Source organism: Natrix helvetica, assembly GCF_964273705.1.
Source record: "Natrix helvetica genome assembly, chromosome: 1".
Classification (NCBI taxonomy): Eukaryota; Metazoa; Chordata; class Lepidosauria; order Squamata; family Natricidae; genus Natrix; species Natrix helvetica.
This window is the reverse complement of record NC_138548.1, coordinates 113,850,360-113,867,471: the sequence shown is the minus strand read 5'-3', so window position 1 is coordinate 113,867,471 and position 17,112 is coordinate 113,850,360. Positions and strand designations below refer to the sequence as shown.

General features: G+C 43.4%; 1 protein-coding gene across 2 annotated transcripts in view; it reads left to right on the top strand.

The window, feature by feature from the left end:
* Window positions 1–17,112, top strand: part of EPS8L2 (EPS8 signaling adaptor L2) — a 97,865-nt gene that overhangs the window by 26,149 nt on the left and 54,604 nt on the right. For both annotated transcript variants that reach the window (XM_081937072.1, XM_081937073.1), the window contains exons 2-3: window positions 3,772–3,835; window positions 5,900–5,949. In XM_081937072.1, coding sequence (XP_081793198.1) covers window positions 3,792–3,835; window positions 5,900–5,949 — 94 coding nt within the window. In that variant the 5' untranslated portion in view covers window positions 3,772–3,791. The remainder of the gene's footprint in view (window positions 1–3,771; window positions 3,836–5,899; window positions 5,950–17,112) is intronic.

The window sequence follows — 17,112 nt, the reverse complement described above, 5'->3', positions numbered from 1 at the left end:
AAGTCATGTGTATGTTAAAAACAAAGCACAAGAACTTTTGTATAACCAAATATATTTGAATCTCATACAATAGATCGGTTAAACTTTCCTCTAACGTTGTAATAGCCAGTCGCTTTTGGAAAAAAAAAGTCTCTATGTGGGTTACCATTTCCCATTCAGTGTGTGGATTTTAATATCATGTGCAAGTTTATTTATTGGGCAGCTACAGTCAATCTTCTGCACAATATTTTTTTCCAGTTATGACTCTCTACACATACACTGTATACAATTTCCAATAGGAAGAGACTCAAAAATTGGAAATTCATTATGTCTGAGATGTCTGCAAATTGATGTCTTTGAAGGGAAATGTTGTAGGAAAGGTAATTCAGTTGTAAAAGTAAAAGAGAGAACTAGTTCACTAATTCATGTTGGCAACTATGCTTCTTTTTTATAGTTTGAAAAAACGGTGTCCCATTCATCAAATTGACAGATTTGTGAGAGAAAAGTAAAAAGGAAACCAAACACGATGCAGTAATGCTATCTAAACCAAATCCTGTTAATATAGCACAATAGGATTTGTATGAGGAGCAAGCATTAGTGGTTTATTCAGTGTTTTTGCTTGTCTTCCAACTATTCACTCACATCCAACTTTCAGAGACTTTATGGATTGGCTGCCTTCATTCTTTCTCGTGTTTTACAACTTATTTTAATGTTTCCAAGTTTAAACCTGTACCTTGCTTGATGGCATCAATCCAAAATATTCTTTGCTAGCCTTGTTTTTTAGCACCTCCAACCATTCCAAGCATGATTGGTTTTTTGAAAATTTTGATTACCTGATATGACCAAAATAAGGCAGCCTTGTATTCTACTCATATTTCTGATTGATGCAGACTAAAATATGCTTGGTTATTTATTTATTTTTTTCCAAGCAACGCATAGTACCTATTTCCAAGGTCATAATTTGAAGAAGCTTAGTTTTCTTTTATCTGCTTTTTTATTGTCCAACTTTCACAAATATATGTAATTAATGGGGAAAATAGCTTTACCTATTCCATATTTGCTATTACAAGTGATCTTGTTTTTTTTTCAGATTGTCTCTATGCTAGTCACTGCAGTGCAACCAAATGATAATCTAATTTAATTTTAAATTCAGTGCCTCCTCTTTGAGTAAACCAAGAAAAACAAATAAAACCCTGAACTGATTCAATTTGTTTATTGACATTTATTACTATGATGTTACTTTGGGTTTATAGATACACCAAGGACAAAAATGTAAAATATGAATAAATTAGATTATGAGAACTAAACAAGATTTGCTTTATATGTCAGATTTGGTTTGCATTTTAAAATTCAGATTCTAACTGTTTTCCATATGTATTATTTTGAGAACTGAGTTTTGGTAAATGATTATAAACTCTAGTGGAATAGTGTGACACCTGCTTCAATTTTTGGTAGAATGGGAAAGAAAAAAAACCTGATATGTTACCCTGAAAAATTTCAGCCACATAATTTAAAAAGTTTGACTACAGTGAAGTGTTGAAATATCCCCTGTGTATTTCTTTTGAGGCAGAGATATGAGGGCTGAAGAATGATCAATAGCCATTTGCAAATAGTCCATCAAAGAGCCCGTACAGAAGATGTCATGAACCAATGCAGAGAGAGTCCTATTCCAATTAAAAACAAAAATGTTCCAAAGCTACTTTAAAAAATTGAAGCGTCTCCTGTTCTATGAATAGTAGTTATTCTGGTCAGGCAGGTTTTTGACATGGTTGATGGGCAAGATTAACCTCTTCTGGGAATTATTTATTATGTGCTTCCTCCCCAACCGTTAATAAAAATGTTTGAGATGTTATTTAACTGCATTCCGATAAAAGGAGGTATCATATGCAGTGAACAATAAACACCCTATCTCATACACATTCAAACAAGGAAGAGGACCTAATTTACTCCAGGAAATGAAATAATCAGATAAGTATCAGAAAGAAAATAAGAGGATTTTTAAAAATAAAAATTGATGGGAAGAATAGAGAGGGGTCCTTGGTGCTCTCTGAGCTTGGTTGTTTTCTTGCAGATGCTTCATTACTCAAACTAATAGCACTGATGATATTACCAATTAGTTTGGATACTGAAACTTCTACAAGAAAACGATCAAGTTCAAAGAGCACCAAGGAGCTGCCATCTTTATATAAATCTTGGTGGGGGTGTGTGGAGTGCTGGCGTTGTTTCAGTAAGTGGATTGATTGGCTGTGTGGCTGTATCATGATTGGTAGATTGGTGCTGATTGGTGCTGGCTGTGTGTCCATTGTTGTTTTGTGTTGCAACGGCTTGGGTGGTGGGTGGGGCTCGTTTGTTGACTAGGGCTGGTTTCCAGATGTCTGGCAGGCGGGAGCCATCATCACATTTATTCATGTTTTGGGGGTGTTTCTCTATTTCGATAGCTTCCATAATTATTCTCTTGTTGAAGTATTCAGTTTTGGAGATTAATTTGGTTCCTTCAAAATTAATTTCATGTCCTGTAGCTTTAAGGTGCTGGAAAAGGGAGGAAGTTTTTTTTCTTTTTTTCTTACTGTGTTCTTGTGTTCTGCGATGCGTGCATGATGGGATTGTGCGTTTAAGTAGCAGTTGGAGTGTGTTTTTTTCCGGTAGATGGTGTGTCCTATGGAGCCATTGGGTTTTTTGTAGATTAGGACGTAGATTAGGATTGTAGATTGTAGATTAGGACGAAATAGAGAAATACCCCCACAACATGAATAAACGTGATGATGCCTCCCGCCTGCCAGACATCTGGAAACAAGCCCTAGTCAACAAACGAGCCCCACCCACCACCCAGGCCGTTGCAACACAAAACAACAACGGACACACAGCCAGCACCAATCAGCACCAATCTACCAATCATGATACAGCCACACAGCCAATCAATCCACTTATTGAAACAACGCCAGCACTCCACACACCTCCACCAAGATTTATAGAAAGACGGCAGCTCCGATCACACTTTAAGCTGAAAACACCAGCCTGAGGATGGCGAGTGAGACCTCGTCGAAACATTGCCAAGGCAATCTCAATCTTACATGGGAAAAGACCCGAATACAACAAGACCAGCATACCTACACCCGTGAAAATCTACGAAAATAAATATGTATTTATGTATGTATGTATGTATGTATGTATGTATGTATGTATGTATGTATGTATGTATGTATTGTGTCACAACCCCAATATGGGAGGGAGGGATTTATTTATCAGCACAAATGCAACATACGTATGTATGTATGTATGTATGTATGTATATTTGTGTGTGTGTGTGTTGTATTTGTGCTGATAAATAAATAACGGGGGACTAGTATAGATCTATTTCAAGCTATTTAGCTCTCATTAGCTAGCCATACCCTTACTGGGAATCGAACCAGGGCTGTATTGCATGTTAGGCCGATGTAATTGCCACTAAGCCACAGGCTCTCTTCCTTATCAGCTAGGCCAGAGAAATAGGTATGTATTTGTGTTACAACCCCTGGTATGCCCAAATAAAAATATGGTGAACCAGGGGACAAGCATCTGATTTTTGATCACACCATCATGGGATTGCTACAAAGGTCTTAAGTGTGAAAAATGGTCATGTCACTTTTTTCAGTGTCATTGTAATTTTGGATGGTCACTAAAGGAACTGTTGTAAGTCGAGGAGTACCTATTCACTGTTGTAATTTGAGAGATAAAAGCTATATAGATAAGCACATCAATGATTACAATGTAAGCGTGGTAGCCTCTCAAGTAATCCATGTTGTTCTCTTGCAGGTGAATATCCTGAAAGCAGTATGAGCCAGAAAGGATCCACAGGCAGCCACTCTGGCTCTGCAAAGTAAGCAATCTAATGTTTAAATGAACGAAGTGTGGGTCAAGGGGAAAGAAACTGGATAGGTTCACAGTGTTACAGTCTGTATTGTCATAGGACAGTGATGGCACGCGGAGCCATTTGTCAGGGCACTTCCGGTTTGCTCGGAGGATCCTTTTGAACGCTCCGAAGGCATCAGGGAAGCCTCCGGACGGTCCCTGAAGCCTCCGGGGGGGCTATAAAGCCTCTGGAGCCTGGAGAGGGCGAAAAAAGCATGTAAAAATGGGGGGTGGGGGTCGTGCGTTGTCCGTGCATGCGCACTAGGGTGTGTGTCGCACATTGTATTATGGGTGCGGCACGCCTGCACACGACCCCCCTGCGCTCCCCCCACTTGTGGCACGCGAGCCAAAAAAGGTTCGCCATCGCTGTCATAGGAAGTATGCTGAGGATATGCGGACAGCAAGTTTGCAGATGCTGAAAAGTAGAACTGTATCCTGAGTAAATAGTAATTCTAGTTTCTTATTTCTGGCTAGATTGGGTAGGCATGAAATCCCCTGGTGGGTCTCCAGATCATGTACAGTTTACATTTCTGATTCCCATTGTGTAATGATAGGAACAATTCAATTGTTTTTCTGTCCTCTAAAACAGCGCTCCCCAACCTTTCACATTACAACCAGCAGTGGTGGCGAATGGTGGCGGGGGGAAAAGAATGGTTGTGCATGCACAACCTAATCCCACACTTGCACTAATAAAGCTTCACTTGCATGGCCCGGTCCCTAATGGGCCATGGACCGGTCCCTGTGTGTGACTCGGGGGTTGGGAACCCCTGCTCTAATACTTTACAATTAAATATGGGACTTGTAGGAAACAAAATGTCTGTCAAAATGAGTATTATTTATGACACAAATCCTACTTCTGACGACTGACACAAATACCTATGCAAGTCCTGATATTTGCATCATGATTTTATGGCATATGTTTCATTCTACTGAAATGAAGCATTTGCGTGAGAGTGGAGAGCATTGGATTATGTGTGAAAGGGCTGCGATCTCCATTCACTTTGGACACATCAACCCTTCCATAGTGCTTGTATGTAGAATCATAAATTTGTAAGGAGCCATTTAGTAGCCTTGACTGCGAGATGGGCAGCAAAAAATAAATCATACTCAACCCTCCTCCCCTTCCATTCAATGGAGGAATCCGTATTAAAACATCCACAGCATAGGACAGCCTAGCCTCTGTTTTGACTCATCTACTAAAGGGGAGTACAGCACTTCTCTGGGTAATTAGTTCTAGTGTTAACTACTCTGGGATTATTTTTTAGAATGTTCAATCTGTAACTTAAATGTTATTTAATGTCCTGAGTTCTTAAATTGCAGAAGACATGTCTTGGCCTCTTTTGCTTCAGGTTCAGGATGGAGACAGACTTTGAGGTTCTAGTGAAAGACACAGCAAGTCTATAGCCTGAAACCAACCTGCTGCTTATTTGTGTCACTTTAGGGATTACAGCTCCTGAAGAACAATGGCAATTTGTTCCCTTTTATTCTTTTATTATGACATCAGCAGGGGATTTAATTTAATGTATTCAATTTAGGTACCGCCTGATTCCAAACTCTGACTCTAGGCAGTGTAAAATAAAAGCCAGCAAAAATAGAAAATATATTAGAATAAGATTATAAAAAAAGGTTGGTAACTATGAGCACATAGTAAGTGACAAAGAGCCAGAGCTGTTGCAAAGTCTTTGCCTATTTGAAACTTGCAAATTACACAAGGCGTAAGAAGTCAGCGTCAAGTGAGGAGAATTGATAAGCTTATTGTCCAATCTCTAAGAGAAATTTCTACCTTCTTTTCTTGCATTATCTGTTTGAGGAGTGAGAATCGGGAAAGAAAAATTGAAAATGCTGTTTTTTAATCTCGTGCTATGGAAAAAATGGAGGAATTTGCAGCCAGATCTGCTTAGGAGCCTATGTCCTGTTTTCCCACACAGGATGTTAAAATTCCTGTCATCAGCACTGCAGAAACAAATGGTGAATTTTCTCAAAGACAAATTAAAGTGCTCCTGTTTCATCTTATTGCTTTCTCTTTTTCCAGTGGCAGCATGGGTAAAGGAGATGTCAAAATGAGTGCAAAAGATTTATATGGTAAGTCCATATTTCATGCTTAATAAAGCTTGTTCAAACAGAAGGTTAGATCCAATTTTATATACCTAACAAAGCAAGAATTAACTTACAGAACGATGAAAAATGATCGTTTGTTGGCAATTTAAAGAAAAGCATTGATTGCTAACATAACATACTGTACACTGGACTGTTTGAAGAAATTTGCCTTTCCGTTTTCAATATGGGGTCATTCAGCCAATTAACCCCCTAATCCACAGGACCACAAGTGTCAGGCTAGTAAGAGCAATTATCATCATTGACTACTTCTGTAACGCAGGGGAATTTAAGGAATAATATAATATAATGTACTTCTTATATTAAACATATATTGATATTGCCATGTGTACACTAGGTTAAAGAACAATTTGTACTGCTCTCCAGGATGAAGTGCACTTCAGTCACTCCAACTTGGCTCCTCCTGCTACTGCAAGCAGTTAAAGTAACTATCTGTGATTTATTTGGTGCAGTGTCTATGCTTGCTAGGAATTCTGTTGGTTGCCTGTTGGATACCTGGAAAACAGCACCATGTAGCAGAAGATTAATTTAGCCCGTCATATACAAGGACAAGAATTGTAAGAAAGAGTTGCCAGAACATTAGATTAATCAAGAATCTCCTTTAAATATGTAAAAAAAAACTATTATTTTACAAGTGTTAGCCTTCTAGGTGGTTCTTAGACAAAGTGTGCCATGAATTCTTCAGTTGCCATTGTTGTTTTTCTAAGCAGATCTTGTGTCGATAGTTAATATGGCCAGACTTCTTCTGATATAATCAGGGGTAGGATTCTACCAGTCAGACCGGTTTGAGAGAACCGGTAGTTCCAACAATCAGCTGGGAGCGAACCAGTTCCCTCTGACGATCAAGTGGGTCCGCCTGCTCACCCCTGTGCTTTACTGACCTTTATGTTCTCAGTTGAGTCGTGCGGCAGAGCAGATTGCTGCACCTCAGCTGTTTTCCTCCCCAACAGTAATGTGAAAGGTATTTTCCAAACTGCGCACACACAGCGTACGTCTGTGTGTGCATCTGGCACATGCGTGAGCGAAGCGTGCACTCACCGCACCAGTTGTTAAACCAGTAGGATCCCACCACTGGGTATAATATGTTAGACTGAACTCCTTCTAGATAGTTGACCTGACTAGACTTTATAAGTAGAGTCCTTACTTTTGCTTCTGCAGGAGCATGTCCTTTGCTGGGGCAACTAGGTCAATGTTTCCAACCTTTTTCATCCCAGCAGTTTGTATCTCTGTCCAAAAGGTGCTTTTTCAAGAGGCAACTGGGGTTTCTGGTTAACCAGAAAGTCCAGTTGCCTCTTGAAAAAGCACCTTTGGGATAACCATGACCTGGATGACTGAGAATCTCCATAGACAATTTGCATACCTGCTTCCATCAGTCCAGTTGGTCTGTCTTTTAGTGCCTGAAATTTGGCACTTTCTACTCACCCCACTCTCCCCAAATGCACAGGTTGCAAGAGTTTGGTGGACTCTGCATGTGTTGGTAGCTTTTATTACCCTTCTAGCATGTGTAATGCACAACCTTACTCTGCCCTCTTTTCGCATTCTCTAGTTTCTAATGTGGTGCTGTCTTCTCTGCTAGTAATACAACACATGTTTGATTTATTTATTTATTTATTACTTGAACTTATTAGTCGCCCCCTCTCCCCACAGGGACTCGGGGCGACGTACAAAAGTATTATATAGCGTACAGAGGAGGTAAGAATAAATAAATAAGTTACAATACCTAAAAAAGTTAAAACCCCAGTGAAATTAACCCTCAAAAACTAAAATTACCAATTAAAAATGCCCTGGGCTGGAGAGATTGTAGTATTATGCCAGGTCAGCTAGTCGAAACAGGTAGGTTTTCAGCTTCATACGGAAGGAGCGAAGGTCGGTTGTTGTCCTGATGGGGGAGGTCATTCCAAAGGGTGGGGCCCACTACAGAGAAGGCCCTACTCCTGGGCGTCTCCCTCTGGCACTCTCTGGAGGACGGCACCCAGAGTAGTCCCTCTCTGTGTGAGCGGACGGGTCGCAGGGATGTATGGGGCAGGACGCGATCCCGCAGGTAACTAGGCCCTGTGCCATGGAGCGCTTTGAAGGTGGTAACCAGCACCTTGAAGCGCACCCGGTAGGCCACAGGAAGCCAGTGCAGCTCGCACAGGATGGGTGTTATATGGGAGAACCTCGATCTCCCCATAATTACCCACGCGGCTGCATTCTGGACCAACTGCAGTCTCCGGGTGCACCTCAAGGGGAGCCCCATGTAGAGAGCGTTACAGTAGTCCAGGCGAGACGTCACCAGCGCGTGAGTGACTGTGCGCAAGGCCTCCCGGTCCAAAAGGGGCCGCAATTGGCGCACCAGGCGAACCTGGTGGAACGCCCCCCTCGCCACAGCTGCCACGTGATCTTCCATAGACAGCCGGGCATCAAGGAGGACGCCCAAATTGCGCGCCCCTTCCACCGGGGCTAATTGATCGTCCCCGATGGCCAGCGATGGCATATGCTGGTTGAACCGGGAAGCCGGAAGCCACAGCCACTCTGTCTTGGAGGGGTTGAGCCTGAGCCTGTTGTCATCCATCCAGACCCGTACGGCTTCCAGACACCGGGACATCACTTCAACAGCCTCGTTGGGGTAGTTTGGGGTGGAAATGTACAGCTGAGTGTCATCAGCGTACAGATGGTATCCCACCCCAAAATCACGGATGATCTCGCCCAGCGGCTTCATATATATGTTGAACAGGAGAGGCGAGAGGATCGACCCCTGTGGGACCCCACAGATAAGGGGCCTCGCGGTCGACCTCTCCTCTCCTGCCAACACACATTGCGTCCGGCCAGAGAGGTAGGAGCGGAACCATCGTAATACGGTGCCCCCGACCCCCAACCCCTCCAGACGGCGCAATAGGATACCATGGTCGATGGTATCGAAGGCCGCCGAGAGGTCTAATAGGACAAGGATGGAGGAACAACCCCCATCCTTTGCCCTCCAGAGATCATCCACCAACGCGACCAAGGCTGTCTCCGTGCTGTGACCGGGTCGGAAGCCGGACTGGCGCGGGTCTAGATAATCAGCTTCCTCCAGGTGGCGCGGAAACTGCTGAGCCACCACACTCTCAACAACCTTCGCTAAGAAAGGAAGGTTGGAGACAGGACGGTAATTTGCTAGCTCCGTTGGGTCCAGAGAAGGCTTCTTGAGCAGGGGCCTCACCACCGCCTCTTTCAAGGCGGTTGGTAAAAGGCCCTCACCCAGCGAAGCATTCACCAGCCCCAGTAGCCAGCCTCGTGAGCCCTCCCAGGAGGCCAGTACCAACCAGGAGGGACACGGGTCCAATAAACATGTGGTGGCTCGCAGTCGCCCGCGCAACCTGTCCAAATCTTCGGTGACAACAGGGTCAAACTCCTCCCAGCATGGTCTCTCAAGACTAGCCTCGGACGTCCCCACTGGAGCACTGAGGTGGGTCCATCCCCTTCGGATCCGATCGATTTTATCCTGCAGGAACTCTCCAAATTCCTCTGCCCGGCCCAGCAATGGGGGGTCCCGCTGCCCCTGTGACAAAAGGGAGCGGGTCACCCGAAACAGGGCGGCAGGGCGGTTCTCTGCGGACGCTATAAGGGTGGCACAATACTGACGTTTGGCCACTCTTATTGCCACAAGGTAAGTCCTTACATAGGCTCTTACCTGTGCTCGGTCGGATTCGGAGCGGGAGGACCTCCACTTGCTCTCTAGGCGTCTCCTAAGGCGTTTCATCTCCCTTAGCTCCCCGTTAAACCAGGGGGCCCGGGTCGATCGTGGCGGTCGGAGAGGCCGCAAAGGCGCCACCCGGTCCAAGGCACCGGCGGCCGCATTATTCCACGCGGCTACCAGGTCCTCTGCCCAGGGGCGGGGCAGGTCTGCAGGAGGTGGCCCAAGCTCCGCCTGGAACCTATCTGGTTCCACCAGACGCCTGGGGCGGAACCATCTGGGATAGTCTGGTTCCGCCTCCCCGCGGTGGGGAGCAGCACCAGGGAAGTCCAGCTGGAGAAGTGAGTGATCTGACCATGACAGGGGTGTGATGACTAAATTCCCTCTTCCCAGATCACTCGTCCACTGGTCGGAGACAAACACAAGATCCAGTATGTGGCCTCCCTCGTGCATGGGGTCCTGAACTACTTGAGTCAGATCCATGGCTGTCATGGAAGCCATGAATTCCCGGGCTGCCCCGGATGCCTCTCCCGTCGATGGCAGGTTGAAATCCCCCATCACTAATAGCTTGGGGGTTTCAACCGCCATCTCCGCGATCCGCTCGAGGAGCCCGGGCAGGGCCGTTGATGTATGGCGGGGAGCCAGGTATACTATCAACAGGCCCAGCTGACTCCCTGGGCCCCATTTCACGCCCAGAGACTCACAACCAGATATCTGCGACACAGTGAATTCTCTCGGTGCCAAATCTTCCCGGATGATTATCGCTACCCCACCACCCCTACCTTGGGCCCGTGGCTGGTGGAATACACGGTAACCTGGAGGGCACATTTCCCTGAGGGGCAACCCCCCCTCCAGGCCCAGCCAGGTTTCCGTTATTCCTGCGAGGTCCGGCTCCCCCTCTGTGATCAAGTCACTGATGAGGGGGGCCTTATTAATCATGGACCTCGCATTACATAACATCAGCCTAAGGCCCAGGCTCTGCCGATCCTGTCCACCTAGCCTGCGGGGGTTGGTACAAGCGACCGGGCGTATCCAGCGGCCCCGGTCTCCCAACCGACTGTATGTTCTTCTAGTGTCCTCGCGCCCGCCCCTCCCTACGACCGTCGCAATTGGAATTCCCCTTGTAGGAATGATGTTTCCTCCCACCCCCCCCACTCCGCTCCCCTCCGTCCTGATCCCACCTGTTGACCTGGCTATGTCCATACCCCAAGGCCAAGTAACCCTCCCCCCCTCCCTGGAACCCCTTAAAACCTTTAAAAAACATTTTACTAAAAAACCCCTAATCCCCCGCTTCCTACCAATTGTCCTAAAATTACCTTGCACTGAACTGTATGTAGGCACTGCCAGCTCATTGCTAAGGTGCAATAAAAGGTGCTGTGGAGAGAGCAGTTTTTCTGTTGGCATACTGTCCTCCTGCCTCAAGGATGGGAGGAAAACACATTGCTGTTGCTCTGTTGATGAGCCCCGAGAGACTCAGTTGTGAACCAGGAATCCCCCTGATGTAAAATTCATCTCTGCTGCATTGAACTTGCTAATTAAGAGTGGTCTTAGAAGCTTCGTGGATATTTATTGAAGTTCATTTCAGGATGCAGAAATATAATAACACACCTCTTCTCAGTAGCTGCTCCCATAGTAGTAACAGGAGCTGATGAATGACCCTTCTTCCTACTTGCACGAATGAATGAATGGTCCTTTGCCGGCCACAAATGTGCCTTGTCTTCCTTTGAGGTCATTAGGGTGCTGAATGCTCTTTGCCTTTGGCAACGAACACCCAAGCTTCTCATGTGTTAAGCCCCATATTCTAAAAGATTTGCCACATACTTGCTGAAAGATCCGTAGGCTTACAGATCCAGCAGGTAGATCTCAGGTTTCAGCTTCATTCAGTACACAGCTGCCAGCTGAATAAATGTTAATGTAGACCATGAATAAATAAAGTGACTTCTCTGCTTACTGGCTTCTGTTTTGAACCAAAATGAAAGGGCATTGAAGGGAAATCCATTATATTCTTGGCAAGTCTGGGGAGGGGGAGTATTTCAGAATAATTAGACGTTTGTATGAGAATCCCATTGCTGCTTTTTCTGTCATATTAGCAACACTCCCCCCCCTTCCCTGAACTTACAGTAAAATTTTAGCAAGGCTGAAGAAGTAGTATTATACCTCCTGATCGTCTTGCCTTTTGAATTTTTCTAGAAGGGGAAGAAGTCCAGCTCTCTGGATTTATTTTTATATGTAAACAATCCATTCCATTCTGGAGGTTCCATTTGGAGATATGATCAGTCCTCATGGTCAAAGCCTTATCAGATGATGCATTTGATATGGCATTAGGTTCTGTTGCTCATACAAATGGATCATCAAACAATTCAATCCAGAGTTCTCACTTGAGGCATAAACAACCAGGTTCAAATTATACTACTTTGGACACATTATGTGAAAACCAACTCTATTGAGACATCTGTAATGCTTGGAAAAGTAGGAAGAAAGAGAAGACCAACCAGCAGCAAGGTGGTTGGGCTCAATTAAAGTGGCAATTTTCGAATACCTGGAAGACCAGATCAGGCATTACCGTATTTTTCAGAGTATAAGACGCACCTTTTTCCTCAAAAAAGAGGGTGAAAATCTGGGTGCGCCTTATACACTGAATACAGCATTTTTTTGCCTCCTAAAACCTCACCCCCCTTGCAAAAATGGCTGTGCATAGTCTTTAGGAGGCTTCCAGGGTGCTCCTGGGGGCTGGGCAAAAATGAGAGAAAAACAGGCTATTTTTTGCCCAATCCCCAGCCCCCAGGAGCACTCTATAAGCCTCCTAAAGGCTATGAATGCTCTTCTTTTTTTACACAAAACAGGCCCGTGTTCATGAAAAACGGGCCATTTTTTGCTAATTTTGGGGGGGCAGCCCCCAGGAGCACTCTACAAGCCTCCTGAAGGCTACGCATACCTTTTTTTTTTTTTGACAAAAAACGGGCCTGTTTTCGCAAAAAAACGGGCCGTTTTGGGGAGGTTTGCAGAGTACAAAAACTTTTTCTTTTTAATTTGCCTCTTCAAAATCTTGGTGCATCTTATACTCCGGTGGGCCTTATACTCTGAAAAATGTGGTAATTATGATGGAGGAAATCTATCTATCTGGTTGCTGAGAGTCAAAATGACTTAGTAGCACATAATCTATTACACAACAGTCCTCATGCCTAGCAATGCCAAAGAGAAAGCTGTTTACTAGCCCTTCTCCCTTGTTTTCCCTTTTGACTTTTCCAGCAGACATTACACAAGGAAAAACTGAAACATGCTCAGTATGGCCAAACTGTTGCCGAATGGGATGTTATAACTGCTGTCACGCAAAATTAGAGTTGTGAAATCTGCCTTAAAATACCAACCAATTATTAGGCATACTTTTTCTTTTGTTTATGGATGGACAGAAAGGTGGAACGACGATACCTTTTAGCAAACTAGAGTCTTCTCCACAACTTTCCCCTTTGGTTACATTGGCTTTCAACTCTCATACTGATAGCAAACATAGTTTTTGACTGTGGCAGTAACCATACAATGCATCTGAAAGGCTTAAGGTTACAGAAATGTGGCATAAAAAATAATGGTGAGGTGCTACCAGTTGTCTTGCTGTTCATAAAACCGAAAATATCCAGTGTGTGTTGGATGCCAGTCCTCAAAGAATGTTCATGTAATGTTCCTAGAGTTGCCAATTCATGATGGGATATTCAAGGCAAGCCACATGATATAAGAAACTACCATATTTTTCGGAGTATAAGATGCACCGGAGTATAAGATACACCAAGATTTTGAAGAGGCAAATTAAAAAAAAAAAAGTTATTGCACCCTGCAGACCTCCCAAAAACAGACCGTTTTCACAGAAATGGGCCTGGTTTTTCTTTTTAAAAAAGGGCATAAATAGCCTTTAGGAGGCTTGCAGAGTGCTCCTGGGAGGTGGGAGGGGTCAAAATTGAGCGAAAAACCGTCTGTTTTTCGCTCATTTCTGCCCTCCCCAGCCTCCAGGAGCAAACTGGAAGCCTCCTAAAGGCTCTGCATAGCCATTTTGGTGAAGGGGGCGGGGTTTTGGGAGGCAAAAAATGCTGTATTCAGTGTATAAGACGCACCCAGATTCTCAGCCTCTATTTTGAGGGGGAAAGGTGCGTCTTATACTCTGAAAAATACAGCATATGTAATTCAAGAACAAGTTAAAAACAGAAGCAGTACAATGATATTATAGCATGAAGCAGGGAGTTATTGTCCATATATCTAGTCAGTTCCCAACAGACCTTTTCTGAATGCTCATACTTTTCTGTGCTTTGAAATAATGAACTTATTTGCATCAGCAATGCAGAGAAAAGTGTGTCTTCTCCAGTATTGTTCAATGTAAGCCCTAGAAGTCCCAGCAAAACTGGCTGTTGATTTTAGTAACTTCCTGAGAATTCTGAGCAGCTTCCTGAGAATCTGTGGAGGCCTCCAAGTCATGGAATGTTCTCTAATCCATCTCTCAAGCATATAGCCGAGGAATTTGTCTACCAGCAAGTCATTTTTATAACCTTAGCATTTAAAAACAAGATTTGTTTAACATCTCCATAGGCTTTCTTTCCATAAATGAAACCATGTGACTACAGATAGCTACAAAATATGGGTTGACTATGGATGACTATGGCTACAGAGAATAGATTGGCTAAATTGTTCCTTTTTCTGAAGCAACAGCAAACAACTCTTTGAGTTAGGTGAACTTTTGAAATATCTCATTTCTAATAGCTTGGTGAAGAATGCTTGTTTAGGGTTAGGGTCATCTCTGTTAATTGTTAGGACTTGGCGTCTTATTGAAAAGGAGCAGATGAACAGAAGCAGATGCACTCTTGCGGTGGCAATGAAAATGCTATCACAGAAGGGGTTTTTTTGGATAGGAAAGAAAAATGAGATCTTAGACCACAAAAAGCTGGGTTTTTTCATTGGGAGTCTTTAAGATATAACAGGATTCTCTTGTTCGTGTGTGTGTGCACGAGCTTGTGTCTGCACACGCACACACACTCCTGCATGTTCTCTGAGAAGACTTATAGAGTAAATTTAATTGAATAGATAAGGTCAGATCTCCTTCCCTGTTTCCTTGAACAAGTCTGAACTGAGCCAGTTTAGTCTAGTGGTTAAGATACCAGGTTACAAAGCAAGAGACTTTGAGTTGAAGTAGCTACAAAAGCCAACTTGGTGACCTTGGACCAGTCACCCTCTGCACCCAACCTTACTTACAGGGTTGCTGTTGCGAGGAAAATAAGAGGAGGAAGGTGTGTTGGTTATGATCATTGCCTTGGGTTATTTATAAAAATAATAAAGGCTGGATATAAATAATCAAATAAACTCCACGGTTTATGTCAATGCTGTTTTACCATTTCAGTTTCTCCTTTCAAAGGTGGATAACAGCATCAAATGAGTCTCAGCTCTCTTCTGATGCGGAATTTGGCTCCCTAATCTATTTTATTGTTGTTATTTCTTCCATATCATTTTCGCAAGGGAATAGCTTAAATCCCAGATTTATTTCTTCAGATTTTGTATTTGGTTGAAAATGAATGCAAAGAGGTAAACTAATTATCTGAAAGCATAACAATAATGTTGCTGCTTGTTTATCATTGCTAATATATCACTTAGCGAAATAGCCCATAGCAAATGGGCCTGGATGTGAATTTTAGAAACAGAATACTCCCTTCAAATTGTTCTCATTCTCGGTTATTAGACATTCATTCCCTTGGACAAATCCACATTTTTGCTTTTATACTCCCCTGACATCTGTAATTGTGAACTAATGCAATTACTATTATATCATGTCCTCTTCAGGTTGCAAGGATTTGAATTATTATATTCTAAATGTTGCAAATTTCCTTATTTTTCCCCAATAACACTGAAACGTCATTTTTGCTTTTCCTGCAGTGCAAATTGTAAATCTAATATGGAATCACAACAGATGTCCAATTGTGAAGTTTTTGGTGCTAAGCTTGGTTGGGTGCTTGCAGATATTTCATTACTCGCCTAGTTGAATACTACTATTACTACTACTACAGTCATATTGGGAGCTCTAAAGCCCTTCCTGGCTGGAAGGATTGAACGGTGACAATATCATTGCCCTGGAGAATGCCCAGTTGGAGGTACCTTTCACATCCCCATTAAGTTGCCCACTGAAGTGGAACCCATTTATCTATTTGCAGTCACACACTTGCGAACTGCTGGATCAGCAGGAGAAAGACCGTGTGACTGGAGCTCACCAGTCCCATTGCAGCAACTGGGATGTAAGCCTATTGGTAGTCAGCCCAGCATCCTAACCTCATGATCCACCATGCTCCTATTTGGGTAATGAAACATTTGCAAACAAACAACCAAACGCAGAGAGCAGCAAGAGCTCCATTTCAGAGGTTTTAGTGCCTTTGTATAAGTATGAAGAATCATGTCTCCTGTTTTATAGAAATGAAGCCTTACCTAAAAATGTGGCACCTTGCATTATCTTATAGTAGCATGCTGTTCTTGGTGAGTTTTATTTGGACAGCTGCAGTCCTAAATTCTAAAAGTTGATTTTCAAGATACCTATGTACTTGTAATTAATGATAGGTCTAGCTGTCCAGAGATCTGCCCAAGTCATAAATCTGTCATGCCATTTGCCCACAAAAAAGTAGCCAAATCGCAACTTTTAGCAACACTCTACTGTTCCATACTTGCCTACAATCATGGTGCTAACCTGTGCTACTCTTGTCCAGTAGAGACCTCATAGGATGATGATTGTTACAGATGGACATGTTCTAATAGAAGAGAAGCTGCAGCTCAATATCTGTTGAACTGTCAAACTCTTGCTACTCTCTGAGTTTGGTTGTTTACTTGCAAATGTTTCATTAGCAAACTAGACAATGTTACCTAGACGAGTAATGAAATGTCTGAAGTACACATCCAAGCTTAGCACCAAGAACCTCACGGTTGAACATCTGTTGTGTTTCCATACTAACTTTACAATTTACATTGCGGGAAAAGCGAAACTGGTGTTTCAGTGTTATTGGGGGGAAACAAGGAAACTTGCAACATTTGGAATTTCAGGATGCCAGGAAGACTGAGGCTAGGAGGGGAAGTTCCCAAGCGAAATCATATCTTTGCCACCCATGTGCTCATTTAAGTTTTCCTATCTGCAATATGAAAAAGAATGCTGATTTACCCATCAGTCTACTTAACAAGGATAATGGTTATAAAACATTTTGAATCTTGAAAACGCTGTACAAACGCTTCCAGTTGAAGATGCATGTTTTGACAGGCAATGCTTGCTCTGGTGTTTTCACCACATGGAGCCTTCTCCCAAGAAGGAGGAAGCGTTGGCTGCATCAGTGTTTGCTTTCTTTGCTGGCTTTATCACATTAGCTAATAAACAAAGGAATGCAAGCACTTTACACTAATTTCAAGGTAAACATGAAACATGACGGAAAGGAATTTAGCTGAGAGATTCCTCTAAAGGCCTGTCAACC